Consider the following 16,046-nt stretch of genomic DNA (forward strand, 5'->3'; position numbering starts at 1 on the left):
GAGGGGAAATCAGGTATATGTGAGTAAATCAACAGAAAACAGCTCAACCAATTGAAAGACATGACTTAATAAATGGTAATCTAAGAACATAAGGTTTATATTTGAAATTGGAAGCACTTTACTTTTTTCCTCCTACACATAATAAGCCTGTGGTACAGCTCTTTGTTCACGTTAGTTATCTGGGAAAACTGATGCCCTGAGAATTTCAGTAATTTCTCAGTATCAACAGCTGGTAATTAATGAAGCTGGGGTTTGAACCCAGACCTATTTGATACTCCAGTGATGGAGTCAGTTCAAAAGATTAAATTATTGAATGGAGAATTAGTCCATATTCACTATGGTCACTTTTCTACATTTTTGCACAATTGATTTTTTTCTGTGCAATTACTTTAAACGCTTCTACTTCAATATGTTATGAAACATTTCTTAAAAGAAGCATTATATCTATACCTAATAAATATTTTCTTTTTAAATAATTGCTGCTTATTCTTGCTTAAAGAAAGTAAGCAAATAATTTACTAATCCAATTTGAATTCAATTTGCTTCAGATTGAAATAATCCATTTATATATATTCGATTATACAAGAATACCAATTATAATTTTCTCTAGTAAATTAAAACACTTTAATTTTCTGAATATCACCTGTAGACAACTACTGAAAAGCCTTCTGGATCATATACACCACAATTTTAGCTCTTAATGGGTCATTTAGAATTCTCTATCTTACCAGAAGTTGTCTTCACTACATCTGTGGTATTTCTCAGTCCAACAAATGAAAATTGATAAAGCCTCCAAGATCTTGTGTCACCCACTTCAACAGAGTTACGCTTCCATTGATAGACAATTTCTTCCCGTGGATAGCCATCTGCCAAGAGGTGGGAAAGCACATGTTTAAAATGATTATAAATGAACAAATGTAGCAACCACCTTCCAGGAATAAGACACCAAAGAATGTGCTGAGAGAGATAAAGTTATGACTTAATGAGAACCCTGGACTAACGAGTCTCACCGTAGAGAAAATAAATACAGTGACATCCTATCCTAATGGGAAGTTAGATTTAAACATTATGAGGTTAAAATCATTCCTACAAGTCACTTAAATTGCATAGCAGATATGCTATACATGGTTTAATATATACTATATGCACAGTCTACATTGGGGTGAGATATATGTGGTCAGTATAAATAGACAGTACATATGTAAGATATTGTTTCAGCATGAAGGGCAGTCAACCAGGGAAGAGGAATCATGCAGAAACAGAAAATATTGAGAGAAGGGCAGCCTTAAGTTCCTCTCCAGGACATGCACCCTTAGTAGAAGGTGGTGGGGAAAAATAATCTCAACTATTTACATTAATTATTCTCTCTCTCATTTTTTTTTGGTTTTCATTTTAGTATACACAGAAATCTATAATGATAATGCAGTGACTATCAGTACCATTTCTTTGCCCAATACCCTAGACCAGTGGTCGGCAAACTCATTAGTCAGCAGACCCAAATATCACCAGTACAACGATTGAAATTTCTTTTGAGAGCCATATTTTTTAAACTTAAACTATATAGGTAGGCACATTGTTATTAACTTAATTAGGGTACTCCTAAGGCTTAGGAAGAGCCACACTCAAGGGGACAAAGAGCCGCATGTGGCTCGTGAACCGCAGTTTGCTGACCACGGCCCTAGACAAGTTTCTTAATTTTTTACAAATTATTTGCTTCCTTATGGTGGTTATGATAATACTTATTTCATGAAATTGATGATCAATGTACACTTAATGGATAAACATTACTATTAAGTAAGCAATACAATAAACTTTCAATTAAAAATTAGTTAAATAAGGAGAGATTTTAAAAAATTAGAAAGCATCTCAACTATTTGTCTACTAATAATGCTATGGAAAGATGAGTCTTGATTACGGAGGCTGATTCACTACATAGCAAAAAATTACTTGTGTGTTCCTTTTCTTCGTTTTCTTTTGGCCCAACTCTGTGTCTGTTGTGTATTTATTAATTAAGAAGAAGGAAAAGAGAAAGCAGTATCCTCTGATAGATCAGGGGAGGGGAGGCAGGATGTGCTGGAAACAGGAAAATATCGATGATATTAAGGAACTTCCTATGGAGAATGTAATTATGATTTAATTTTTGATAGCAATAAGTATTATTAAGTTGTGTTTAGGTTCAGAAGATGGTTGTCAATTGGTGATGTAAAGGCACAGAAATCACCAGTTCTTAAGCTTAGCTGATTCAGGAGTAATCCCAGTTGAAAGATTAAAGGAAAATAAATCTAATCTCCTAAAGCTTGGGGAAGTTTTCATTTAAAAATATTCCATTCTTGGATGAAGTAAAACATATGAAATAAGTTTTATAGTAAAACCTTTTGTAAATACAGGGTGGGGAAAAAGTGGGTTTCCAGTTGTGAGTATCAAAAGGCAGAGCTTCTTATATTATTATTTATAAATTATTGTATTTTTATACGAACAACTATAAATCTACTTTTGCACAACCCTGTTTATATGATACTAGAGGCCTGGTGCATGAATTTGTGCACCCTCGGCCTGGCTTGCAGGATCGGACCAAAACTGGCTCTCTGACATCCCCTGAGGGGTCCCGATTGTGAGAGAGCACAGGCCAGGCCAAGGGACCCCACCAGTGCATGATTGGGGCTGGGGAGTGATGTGGGAGGTTGGCCAGCTGGGGAGGGAGCATGGGAGGGCTCCAGGGCATGTCCAGCCATCTCGCTCAGTCCTGATCTGCTGGACCCCAGCAGCAAGCTAACCAACCGGTGGGAATGTCTGCCCCCTGATGGTCAGTGCATGTTATAGCGAACGGTTGAGTACCTTAGCATATCATTCGCATATTATGCTTTGATTGGTTGAATGGACAACTGGATGACTAGATAATTAGCATTTTAGGCTTTTATTATATAAGATACAGTGATGCTTTTCCTTTAGTTCCATCGGGAATTGCTGTAGTGATAAAATAATGATTGAGTCTCTCATCACTGATTTTTTTAAATGATGGTTATTATGATTTAATTGGCTCTTAGGAGTCTCCTTCAATCCAAGGCTGGGAAATTATATTTATGAAAATAAAAAATTAAAATTTATAATCAGTTTTCATTGCTTTATATGTACGGTTGGCAGATCAATAATAAGGAGGAGGTGAGCAACCTAACATGTTTGCTGAACAAGTAGTGAGACAAATATTTGTTTTTAATTCAGGCAGGAAATCTGTGAAGGTTACTAAAGCTTATTGTAATTTATGCTAGAATCATCATGAATCTTTTTACTGTAGTCTATTATCTGATTATGGTAATAATAATTAAGAAAAATAATAGAGCTTTTTATTGAATCTTGTGTATTGAGATAGCATACCAAGCATTTTACAAACAAAAGAGTATTGTGCTGGGCAGGCCTTACAATCTCTGTTGAGTATCTGGGAGTGTGGACTCACTGATGAGAGATTTAGTAATTTGCTCAAGTCTATGTTGATAGAGTTGGAATTTGAACTGGACTATGGAATGCCCATAATCAGTCTTTTACTCACTGGTGGATAACTAGTTCTAGATATTACTAGAATTCCAAGAGGGGGAGGTAGTCATTAATTTTGTTGTCTTTAACAGGTATACAGAATTGGAATGTGCAAACCACACTGTTGTATCTCTGTGCATCCTGACAGGTAAGGGAGAAAATAAGTAACAAATGTGCTGCTATTCTTCTCCTGGGCCCATGGAGGGAGGGAGATGTATAATCCACCATTACCCCTTTATATTCAGCATAGGCCTGGTTTTACAGTTCTCCTCAACAAAGGGCTCCTAGCAACCACTGCCAATTTATTCAACGTTTATACATCAATAAAACTTATTTGTAACTCCTGATAAATTAGACCCTTTTCTGCAAGAATCACTCTAAAAAGACCAAGCTGGTATTATGATGGAAGAAACTGTCAAAATCTTCAGAGAAAACAACATTGCTTAATGCAATTTTGTATTTTCTGTAAATCTCCCAATTAATTGACAATGCAATTAGACTATTGGTGAGAGGAGCTACAGACCACAGAATGAGTGTTACTTACAACTGGAGAACTCCAAGGGGCAGGAGTGTTCATCCATTGGAAAATTGTGCAACTGTAATTGGCACTCAGCATCAATTGTCAGCCTAAACAGAAACATATGAAAGATAGCTAAACATATTTTAGACATAGTTTTAAAAATGTACATTAGCACAATTTCTAATGACCATTCTCCATCTTCATTCTTGGGGAGTATATCTCACATTCTTATGGACAACACAAGATGATTCTCACTGAAGAAATCCACCGAGTCCAGGAGAAAAGCATTTAAGACCTAATGTGGTCCCTTCATTTTCACAAACTGAACATTTTTATTGACCTCAACTCCATTTTTTTCAAACCTTAGGATCACCATATTTTTTTTTTTGGCAAATTAATTGCACACATGAAATTGTTCAGTGAATATATTTAGCAGAACAAATTGTTTTAAGAACTTAAGTTCATTTACTGTTTGCATATAAATGATTGCTGATAATTCTCAGATTTTATCTGGTAATTAAAGCAGAACTTTTTGTAAGTACTTGTTAGCTGTTAGCATTAAATTACTATATGTGAGTTTAAAAATACCTATGTTTCACAGTAGGGTATTATGCATTTTATAATGGAACACCATGACGCCATTAACTAGGGTTTTATAAAGTAGAAAAATATCTAATGGTAAACAGGAAATGTTGAATAAATAGACACAGACATACTAGGAATATGTCTGCCAATGAGTTTCAAATAGTTTACATCTGGGAATACTTATGAAACATAGAGGTTTTCTGGATCCCAATGGGCTGGATCTCTAGAAGGGAGAACATTTAAAGGTGTTCAGATGTTTTGATCACTTTAGGAGAAAGTATGAACATACTCTAAAATTGTACTAGTGATGGCTTGACATTTTAAATTTCACATTTTTTAAGCTATATTTCTTACAATGATATCAACCTTGAAGTAATAAAAATGTTGTTTGATGAACATTTGTTAATTTAAAAGATTTTGCAGTTTAGCATGCCTTTTCATTTGGGAGATTTTATTTTTCTGTAGTATAATAGAGCAATTACTGATCTTGAGATATAACTGATAATCACTGAGCCATTAATTGTTTATATGGCATGGGGCAAAGGTGAATTGTTCTATCATTTAATACACATTATTATGGCTTTATTTTCTTTGAACTTGACCGAAGTCATCAAGGTAGTGGCACAGTTGAGATCTGAACCCAAGATTATGATGTGTCTCCAAAGCTGGAGGTTTTAATAATTGTCACTCAATAATTATATGCTCTTTCAAAGAAAAAATTAGTTTGAAAACAATATAGATCATTTGCAGAAACCAAGATAGATACGTACATATATATCTATGCATATACATTCATAATGCATTATAGATAAGAACAATAATAAAATCATCTCTCAGGATAGATTGGCAACTCATTCAAACTTTGATTCAATTTTATGAGTGACATTTTTGAGGTGGTTTCCATAATTAAAAATTGTATAGTGATTCTGCAAATCAAAGGAAGTGAGAAAAAATGACTATAATGTTATGAGAATATAAAGGAGCTTGAGGTAGTGTAACTTAATACTTCAAAAGTTTAGACCAAGCCCTGATTTATCAAACTTTGATTTCCACTAGATACTAATTACAGTCATTGCCGTATGTCTAATTTAATAAAACTCATGATGAATTCAAAATATATATGACTTTCTTCTATACTTGTAGCCATTTATTCCTAGTGATCAACTCTGTTTAACTGATATAAATGTTTGAAGTCATTTAAAAGTATTTTATTTTGTATGTTGACTATTATGTAAGGCATTATGTATATGTCACAAGGGCATTTAACATGAATCATTTGGAAGTTAAAAGTTCTAGGATACTAAGACCTAGAAGAATCATATTTATATCTTTTACTAAAAATATTTATGAATAAATTTAGTCTCTGCTATGTTTACTATATATCAGAGTCTAAGCACTTTTCTTATCACACCGTTTAGTCCTTCTAACAACTTCATAAGATAAGAATCATCATCTCTATTTTATAGAAATCAAAGAAATTAAATGTAAGAGTTAGCTCAGTTAGATGGGGAGTGTGTTGTGGGGTGGTCATACCTTCTTTCCCAATAATCCCCATTATTTCCAACCTAAATTCTCTCAATAAAAATGTAACCAACTAAAAACATCAAACTTACTGTACAAATAAGCCTTTGAGATATGTCTTCTATCTAGCACTAAGACCCCTGCTACAGATAGCTGCCCCCAAGTCCTGTACATAGAAATTCTGAAGAGTTGCCATAGTACATATAGATAGTATGCTGTAGAGCTAGGAACTAAAGCCAGGTTTGTCTAATTTTTAAGGCTATGTACTTCTCTATTATATTATTTAGTAACATATGCTTGCCAATGAAAAAAAAATCCAGCATAGAATTATTTTAAATACATCTAAGTATTATGCTAAGATAATGGCATAGAAAACCTCCCAAATATTACTTAATGTTTAACTTCAGAAAATAAAAAAAGCTCCAAGTTTTCCCTAAAGATGTCTTTCAAAATAGCCAGTAAATTAATTCAAACAGCCTACAAGTGTAGTGGGGAGTTGGTGCTGGGAGATGGAATTCATTCTAGGTACTTGCCATTGTGTAGCTAAAAAGAGAAAGACATACAGGAGACTTCTGCATAAAAAAAAAATAATCTTCTTTTGCAACAGTTTCCTTGGAAACGGAGACATTTCCAAGCATAACAACTAGTAGTCCTAAGGATGACTATGTTTTAGTTTCCATATTTTAAAGTAGCAGGACACACACACAAAAGCCAAGATTGATGCAAGATCAGGTGATCTTTCAAAGGCAAGGAAAATATCATGTGCTTGTGAGGAAAAAAAGAGTTCTCACATCAGTCATAGAAAATAAGTTCCACCTATTTCTAGTCCTTTGATAAAGCTTACTGACAACAGAAAGAAAATTAATTTTGTAGTGTCACATATTATTTTGTTCAAACATGGCAACCCTGATGTTGGCTTGACGTTTTTGTGTGTGTGTGTTTGGTCTCAAGGAGAGTGTGGTTGATCTTTGTTTTACTCCCAGCAATTACTCTTTTTTTTTTCTTCTGAAAGAATACCTTAAGGTGTAGAGTACTCGACCATCATTCCAAATTCTCAGCATCCTATTGGGGGTGGTTATCCAATGTGCATCAGCCTTTTTTGAGTTTCTGAAGAAAGTGTCTGGAATCCAGATTTTCCCCACCATGTTGCTATTCAATCGGAGGACTTTAATGGTGCTGTTGAATTTCAAACGTCTGTCATACCATGTTTGAGCAAAAAATATATCAATTGTATATTCCTGTTACAAAGAAAAAGATGAAACACAATATTTATATTTCAGTTGAGTTATATTGTAGAGCATTTTTTTTTTTTTGGTATTTGTCATCTTTGTTCTCATTGCTATTTTGAGCTATACTTTGGCTTTGAATAGTCCAAAAGAAAGCAAAGACTTTGCTAAGGAGACTCACTATCTCTGGTAGACGAGTTGATATTTTTATGAAAGAAAAAAAAACAATAAAAAAGGATGGTCTAAATAAATTCTGGCAAAAGATCAGAGCCCTGGTACATTTGTTTGCATTTGATGTGGATAGAGCAGAGTTTCTCATGTTATTTGGGCTATCTAATATGTTGTTGTGGGGGCTGTCTTGTGTATTTTAAGATAGGAGCATACCTAGCCTCTACTCACTAGATGCTAGTAGCACCAACACAAACGTCACCCACCAAGCTGTGACAACTAAAAAATACCTCTAGACATTGCTAAATGTCTTAGTGAAGACAATCACTTGGGTTGAGAACCTCTGCTGTAGAGTGAAAGTGAAGAATACTTAACACAGTCCTAAGCTGGAGCTGTGGAGCCTCAGTCACCTCATAATAACATGGGGACCCTAAAGAATCTATCTTGCTAGGTAGTGTGAGGACAGAAAAAGAGAACACACATCAAGTTCTTTTCAGTGTGTCTGGCAGATAGCAAACACCAATATAATGTACAAGGTAACCTTTAAAAAACACACAAAACTATTATAGTTGTTGTCTTTTCCTCCAAACAAGAAGAAATAAACCAATTCCAAATAATTTTAACACTTTACTAATCTCTATCACAAAGCATATTCCCAAAATGCCAAATTGCTGTGGTGATTAATTACTCCGCAATGATTATTCTCAAGGGCATACCACTAACGTGGCAAGTGATTGACTGTAATCAAAGAGAATTAAATATGATGTGAATTCAGACCATGAGGCCTGGCATCAGAACACCTAAATTCTAGTTTGACTCTCATTACTTTGCCTCATCCTTACTGTTCTGTATTATTTCCTAGTACCTCCTGCTGCCACACCTCATTGCACTTGACTACATTTCCACTGGGGTAAGACATGGCACTTGGTTCACCATTTAATTCCATATTTGCAGTTTACACAGCATGAGAAGGGAACCTATCTTGTGAAATTCGTTGTCAGTGAATTAATGCCAGTAAGTAGAGTAAATTAACAATTTCTGATGTACACTTTGGCAAAATGCATACAAATAAATAATGAAAATTAAAAATAAGAGCTTTAAGAGTAATCAAACCAGTAGCTCTGGGAACTAGTATTCTGGAAAGTAAAAGTTCTATTCCTTCTTCTTAGATTTATAGTTTGCATCAAAATGCTAAATATTCTGAGAGTTTTAGTTGTAAAGAAGAAATGTGTTGGCATTTGTTTAATGGTTAAATAAGTAAGCTTATTTTTGTGAATTATGCAGGTAGTGGTATATTTTTTAATCACCCCAATTGAGAGCAATTAAAGTTCCTCATATTTCTGACTCAGTAGAGTGTACTAATTGCTAGTTTGGTAAACACTATTTCAAGGTGTTAGCATTACGATGTTATGTTATATTATATGATGTTGTTATACTATAGACTCCAATTTAGCTTCTCATTTCAGATTTGGATAGAAAGTGTTATACAATAATAACTTGCATTTATTGTTACAACTAATCAATTATTTCCTCTGAGAAACAGTTCTGATTTGAAGCAAACTATGCCTTCTCCACACCAACACTATTCTAAAAAGTAGAGCCCTATATTGTATTTTGTAGTAAGCAGTACTTACCAAGTAAACAGTTATTGAATTTTAATTATAACATTTTACACAAATTAATTTTATACATATGATCACATTTAATTCTCATAAATCATTAAAATTATCCTTATGTTGCAAGAGAGAAAAACTGAAAGATTCTCCCTTCTGAATTTTTTTTGTTGGCATATTTATTGCTATTTTCATCATACCACATGGACCCTTTAATATGCTAATAATATAGACAAACTATTAGAAACTTACCATATTGATAGCATTCACTGGACCGATGCTATTCACATACATGTCTGTGTGAATTAATGTTGGCTTCACTATAAAGAGAACCACAGAGAAGCACAATATTTTAAACTGCTATTCTAGAAATACATTTACTTTGTCATTTTAGAAGTGGTTTATTTACAACTAATTTGGTGCCAGTGACTAATTCTCTTCTTTTAAATGACTCTGTTTTCAACGAAATATCTCCATTTAGCATGTTAATGCTATAACTAAGCATAGTAGAGTTTCATAACTGGTTTTCCTTTCAAGACTATGTAAAGATAAACAAATAAGAAAAAACTCCTCAGATTCCCCCCCCCCTTCAGATATCCTGAATTTTACCATTTTTCCTTCAAGCTCTGAAATCTATTTGGGCATTATTACCTGACTTGCCCCATTTAGAAAAAAATAACTACTTAGTGACCTATAAAAATAAGCATGAGAAACATGAAGTAGATATAAAGAGCAAGTATTGTGAATTGTTTTGGAATATTTGCACCTGTTGGTTCCGTTTATGACCGCTTTATCCAAATATACCTCTAGCCAAAACAAAATCAATCTTTCTCAGTGACTTCATGGATTCTGTGATTCAAATAATATGAGTAAACCATATGGAAACCCAGTACACACCTATTTGTCAAAGAGGACTGATATTAAAAATCATGAAGTGTTACATTTATGACTAAATGCAAATGCATATGCTCCATTTTCATTTCACTTTTAATGAACAAGGGTTCATAATATCATTCCTGGCTTCAATTCAACATGTATCTCATTTTTATCCACTTTCCTTGAAAGTGTGCCGTAATTCTCAGTGTTGGATTGAATTCTTTGCTATTCCCTGTATCTAAAACCTTGCTGTCACCTCACTGAGGCTACTTCTCTTCTTCAAACTTTGGGCTTGACTATCTGATTTGGTTTGGCTAACAATATATAGACAAAAGTGAGTGTGCTAGTTCTAACCACAAGCATTTAAGCCTTATGAGCTTCTACTTTCTCTCTTGCTCTTTGCTATTATCATGAGACGAATACTCCCAGCTAGTGTGCTGGTCCCAGGAGTAAAATAAGAGAGAGTACAGATTTCCTTAATGAACAGCCTGTTTGGCTTACATTAAATCACCACCCCTAACAAGTACTAAGAAAATGCCTATTGTAATTTGCCATTGAGAATTTGTGGTTGTTTATTAAACAGCAATAGGTAACAAGTATATATTTCCTTTATCATAATATGCTTTTTTTTTTATGTCTCTTCATAAAGAACTTGTCACTTTTCTTCTACAGCCTTTGTCTGGGATACCTAGCAAAAATTGAATTTCTAGCTCTCAAATCTCACTTGAAAATCATCTTTCCTCATTTGAACTTATCAATGCCCATCCTACCTTCAAGCCACTATATGTTTTTATAACATATAGTGAAGGTTTTATTTAAATAATTCTGGTTATCGAAATATGCTAGTGTTGTCTTCTAATATGGTAGGAATGTTTATGAGTTTCGATCCACACCAAGGTACAAAAGACTTCAACATACCTCCTATATCAGGTCGGAGTTTATTATCATATCCTTCTAGGAGATTGTTTAAGATAATAGTGACATCACCCTCAGGAACTTTTGGTGTCAAGACCCATGTTTTGTTAGAAGCATAATCTTCATAGTCATCATCAGATTTTTGGCTAGTAAGGCTAAGAAAACAAAAAATATTGGTTACAAAACACATAGACTATACTCAAATTAATTTTTATCTTCAGACTATTGGTGGAAAAGGAGAAGTGACACCACGTTATAGGAATCCATTAAAATGGATTAGAGTGGAAATTTTCACCTGAGGATTTGTCTAGGTAATTGGACTGCACAGATGTACATTATAATTTATAAAAGGGAACTCTTCCATTTTTCAGAATGCTCTGCCCTCCTATATCTAAGTAGACTATGTTTACCAGTTTTTGCCTTTTCCATAGTGGTTCTTTTTGCCCACCTGCCCAGCCTTATGAAAGATGGATAAAACCCCACACACTATTTTTGTGAAAGTGATGCTTAAACTATCATAATGTTGGCTAAGAATTCAGGCATAATGTCTACTTCTTTTTCCTTTGAGAAGTTAACTTGCTTCAACCTATTAATGAAAGTAAGAGACTGATAATTAGATTCACTCCCACAAACCGCCAGACGAGCCTCTCCCTCCTCAATTGAACTACTGAGGAGAGCTCAGGCTTGCTGCCTTTTCCTCCCCCAGGGTGTGTGTATGTGCATTTTGTCTCCTCACTTGCACTGAAGGCAAGGGCGGTTCATTTATCTTTGATTGTTAAGAACCTGGGACTATGAAAGAAAATGTAGTCACAGACTTTAAACCACCTTTTACTACAGCGAAAGTTCCTAAGCTGGAAACTCATACTATTGCTTATTGTACTGCAATCTTAGATATGAAATTACCTATTTTGAGTGATCAGAAAGCCACATAATATCCTGACTCAGTTTTCTATGCCCCACAATTGGGCCAGAAGCTAAGGCTGACTTTGGAAAGATACTAAAATTTCTATAGCTTATCTCTCCACTGCTACACATTCCAATCCCCCTCACCCCCCACAACAAGATAATTGTATTTTCCAGACCTAGGGGCAATGCAAAACCTTGCAAAAACTGCCATTTTCATTTTTATCAGCACTCAGTGAATATAGGTTCTTTCTATTATTTATTATGAAAAAATTACAAATGTAAAATATAAAATTTCCCATCCCATCGTCAGTTTATTTTCCCAAATATATATGGTATAGATTGGATCTTGTTAGAAAATAAATCACCGCCACATTACTCTGAATAAAAAAAAAGTATATATATATATATATATATTCATATATATTTCATATATATATGTATTTCATATATATATGAAATACATATATATTTCATATATATTTCATATATATATCATATATATATGATATATATATTTCATATATATATATCAAACCATATTTATCACCTTTCTTCAGTCATAATCATATATATGACTGTGTTTTATATATGTAACTTGGAGATAAATAAATCGATGGATAGATGATTAAATATGGTAGAAGAAGGCTGATAAGTAATTAATGTGATTTGAGAATGAGTGAGGGAGATGACGTTTTTATTATTTTTAAATACAATTTTATTGATTTTAGAGAGAGAAGAAGGGAGAGGGATAGAAAGAGAGGAACATTGATGTGTGAGAGAAACATCAATTGGTTGCCTCCTGACCAGGGATCGAACCTGCAGCCTGGATATGTGCTCTGACTGTGAATTGAACCCCCGACCTTTTGGTGTATGGGAAGATGCTCAAACAACTGAGCCATACCTGCAAGGACAGGGAGATGATGTTTTAAGAGTAATAACTGCCATAAATCAACTTAATAAGCAAGTGATCTCTTTTTATATTCTTTTAAAGCTTTATGAAAAGGAAACAAACTGAGTCACACATCTGCATAACACCTAACATAGCCCGTGTTTTACATCTTGCACTTTAGTAGCATAGGAACTTTAAACAAAATGTGAATTTCATAGTGTACCTGTAGAGGATATGCAGGGCTGGACAAGCTCCAACCAGCAGGGACACCAGTTCTCTTGCCAGGAAAATCCCTCTCGGGCCTCAATTCATCATTTCTCCAGAGCACTGTGAACTCTGCCTAATGGAACTCTAATGGGACTCTAATCCTATGACCCAAATCTTACTAGTTTAGTAAGAAAAAAACTCTCTAAGAAAATTTTAAGTCCTTCCAATAAATCACTGGGGAAAAGAATATATTTGGCCCATTAGATGTCATCATAATAAAATTTTACTCCTTTTTGATTTGGTCATGCAATAGGGCCTTTTAAAAAATTATCCCTCATTCTTTGCCTCTCTCCCTTTGTGTCTGTCTCTCCTTCTGCCTCTCTGTCTCTCTCTATCAGACAAATACACCTTATTAAAGTTTCTTCAAGGGAAGGTGACATATATAGTAAGTTGTTTGGTTTGCTTATTTATAGCACTGCTTCATACTAAGAAAGAAATTATCCAAGCCTCAATGTGCTGTATTACTGACATTGCTATTATTGGGCCAACTAGGAGGAAAAATGCATCAAATGAAAAGATAATGGATACTTGCTTAGAAGGAATGCTACTTTCCAGAATTGCACCAATAATTCTCTTAATATTATCACCTATTGGATGCCAGAACAGTACTTAAATTGATCTCACTTAAAAGTGTCAGTGATGGTTTTTTGTGTGTGTGTTTTTTTTTTTTTCAGACTTCAGGAAACCAACTTAGCCACAGAGAGGTTAAACAGAGTAGAGAAACTAGAATATATACTTGGGAATTAGAAATTACCAGGTCTGTTTATTGGATTTATATCTTGCCTCTGTCACTATTTTATGCCATTGGGCAAATTATTTAACCTAGCTTAACAAACCTCATCATTATTATTATTATTATTATTATTATTATTATTTTGTTTTGTTAATCCTCAACTCAGGATATTTTTTCCATTGATTTTTAGGGAGAGTAGGAGAGAGAGGGAAAGACAGAGAGAAACATTAATGTGAGAGAAACACATCAATTAATTGCCTCGGCAGGAGCCCTGACCAGGGCCCAGGCTGGGGAGGAATCTGCAACCAACGTACCTGCCTTTGACCTGAATTGAATCCGGGGCCCTTTGGTCCACAGGCCAACACTCTATCCACTGAGCCTAACCGGCTAGGATGAAACCTTCTCATTTGAAAATAAAGTTAATACTAGAGTTTATATCGAATTTTTGTGTAAGGTTATTAATGCTTAGCATGATGCCTGACACATAGTTTTGAAAACAGTTTTATTATAATTATTAGTATAAAGAGACCCTTACTATGTTTATAATAATAGCTCCAACCATGTAACTACAACCTGATTCTACAGATGCTGCCTTTTAACTAATATGGTCTGAGAAGGACTATAAAAACAGATGTTTTCCAGGAAGAAAAATAATGAGCCCCTCCATTATAAATAAATGGAGTTATTATTCTCCAGAACTTTCCCAGCTGAGGTCTAAATTAATAGGGCTGATGAATAATCTGGGATTGTGTCCAGATTTGTCTTTAAAAAGGAAAAAGAACCTTTCTCACTCAATGTTGCCTGTTTCTTGATCATTCTTTGATCATTCTTTGGAGTCAAAAATGTCCACGTATATAGGTGAACAAGCTATAGGGGTAATGAGATCTGACTATTCAAGAAGGCATTCTATAGAATTATGAACCTCATGAGAATGCCAGGGTAGGAATTCTAATATATAAAGAGACAGGTGTCATCATGACTGAACGGATGACCGGTCACCATGAAGTGCATGGAGCACCCCTCCCTCTAGCCCCTGAGCTGTTCGCCTTGAGGGGGAGGTGGCGGTGGGCAGGACTAGGGACTGTTGAGTGGCGGCGGGCTGCTTCACAGGGCTGCTTCACAGGGCTGCAGTGAGTTTAGCAGAGTTTCTCCGAGCAGTCACAGGGCAGGGGAGTTTTGTGGAGCAGTCACAGGGTGGGGGAGGAGCAGTCACGGGGTTGGGGGAGTTTCACAGAGCAGTGGCGGGGCTGGGGGAGCCTTGTGGAGCAGTCGAGGGGCTGCGAGCATCATGGGGCATCCCAGGGTGGGGAGCTTCACATAGTATCACAGGGCGGCAGAGGCCAGCGACAGAGGCCAGGCTGGGCTTGTGTGGATCCTAACCACACATGATTTTGTGCATGCTGGGCCTCTAATCCTATATAAGAAAGAGGTAATATGCAAATTAACCCTCATGCCCTCACAAGATGGCTGCCTGTGACCAGGCCAGCAGGGGAGTTAGTGAGGGGTGACCAAATGACTGAACAAACAGGCTGCATGGGGCGATCAGGCTGGAGGGAGGGCCATGAGGGACAACCAGGCCGGCAGGGAGGGCAGTTGGAGGTGACCAGGCCAGCAGGGGCAGAAGTAAGAGGCGATTAGGCCAGCAGGAGGGCCAGTTAGGGGTGACTAGGCTGGCGGGGGTGGGGGGGTGCATTTGGGGGCAACCAGGCCAGCAGGGGGGGCAGTTGGGGGCGAAGGAAGGGCAATGAGGGGTGACTAGGCTGGCATGGGGGCAGTTGGGGGAGACCAGGCCAGTGGAGGGGGGTCAGTTAGGGGCGACCAGGCCAGCATGCAGAGGCAGTGAGGGGTGATCGGGCCAGCAGGGGGGGCAGTTAGGGGCGACCAAGCAGGCAGGCAGGAGAGCAATTAGGAGCCAGTGGTCCAGGATTGTGAGAGGGGTCCCACATTAGAGAGGGTGCAGGCTGGGCTTAGGGGACCCCTGACCCCCGTGCAGGAATTTCATGCACCGGGCCTCTATTTGAATGATAAAGATTCAAGAAAGGGCTAAGAGCAAACACAAATTCAAACTTCTAGCTGAAGGCACCTATTTAAATAAATAGCCTCTAGAAGTGATTATGCATGGGTCTCTAGTTAAAAAAATAAAACTTACATAGGGCAAGAGCTAAAATTGAAATTACTCTTAAATTATGTTATCATAATAGAAACTTTTTAAATAGTTTGAGTGATAATTTCTGAAAGACGGTGACAGAAAATATAAAGCTTTCAAAGCTTTCAAAAAATTGTTAGAAAGCCATCTGAC

The 16,046-nt window shown here is 36.0% G+C and overlaps 1 protein-coding gene across 2 annotated transcripts in view; it reads right to left on the reverse strand.

Annotated features, from left to right (window-relative positions):
• The window catches only part of GABRG2 (gamma-aminobutyric acid type A receptor subunit gamma2), an 89,841-nt gene that overhangs the window by 51,236 nt on the left and 22,559 nt on the right, over window positions 1-16,046 (reverse strand). For both annotated transcript variants that reach the window (XM_036315283.1, XM_036315282.1), the window contains exons 2-6: window positions 10,956-11,107; window positions 9,414-9,481; window positions 7,172-7,392; window positions 4,073-4,155; window positions 729-866 (exon numbers count right to left, since the gene is read on the reverse strand). In XM_036315283.1, coding sequence (XP_036171176.1) covers window positions 729-866; window positions 4,073-4,155; window positions 7,172-7,392; window positions 9,414-9,481; window positions 10,956-11,107 — 662 coding nt within the window. The remainder of the gene's footprint in view (window positions 1-728; window positions 867-4,072; window positions 4,156-7,171; window positions 7,393-9,413; window positions 9,482-10,955; window positions 11,108-16,046) is intronic.

Source organism: Myotis myotis, unplaced genomic scaffold, assembly GCF_014108235.1.
Source record: "Myotis myotis isolate mMyoMyo1 unplaced genomic scaffold, mMyoMyo1.p scaffold_m19_p_6, whole genome shotgun sequence".
NCBI lineage: Eukaryota > Metazoa > Chordata > Mammalia > Chiroptera > Vespertilionidae > Myotis > Myotis myotis.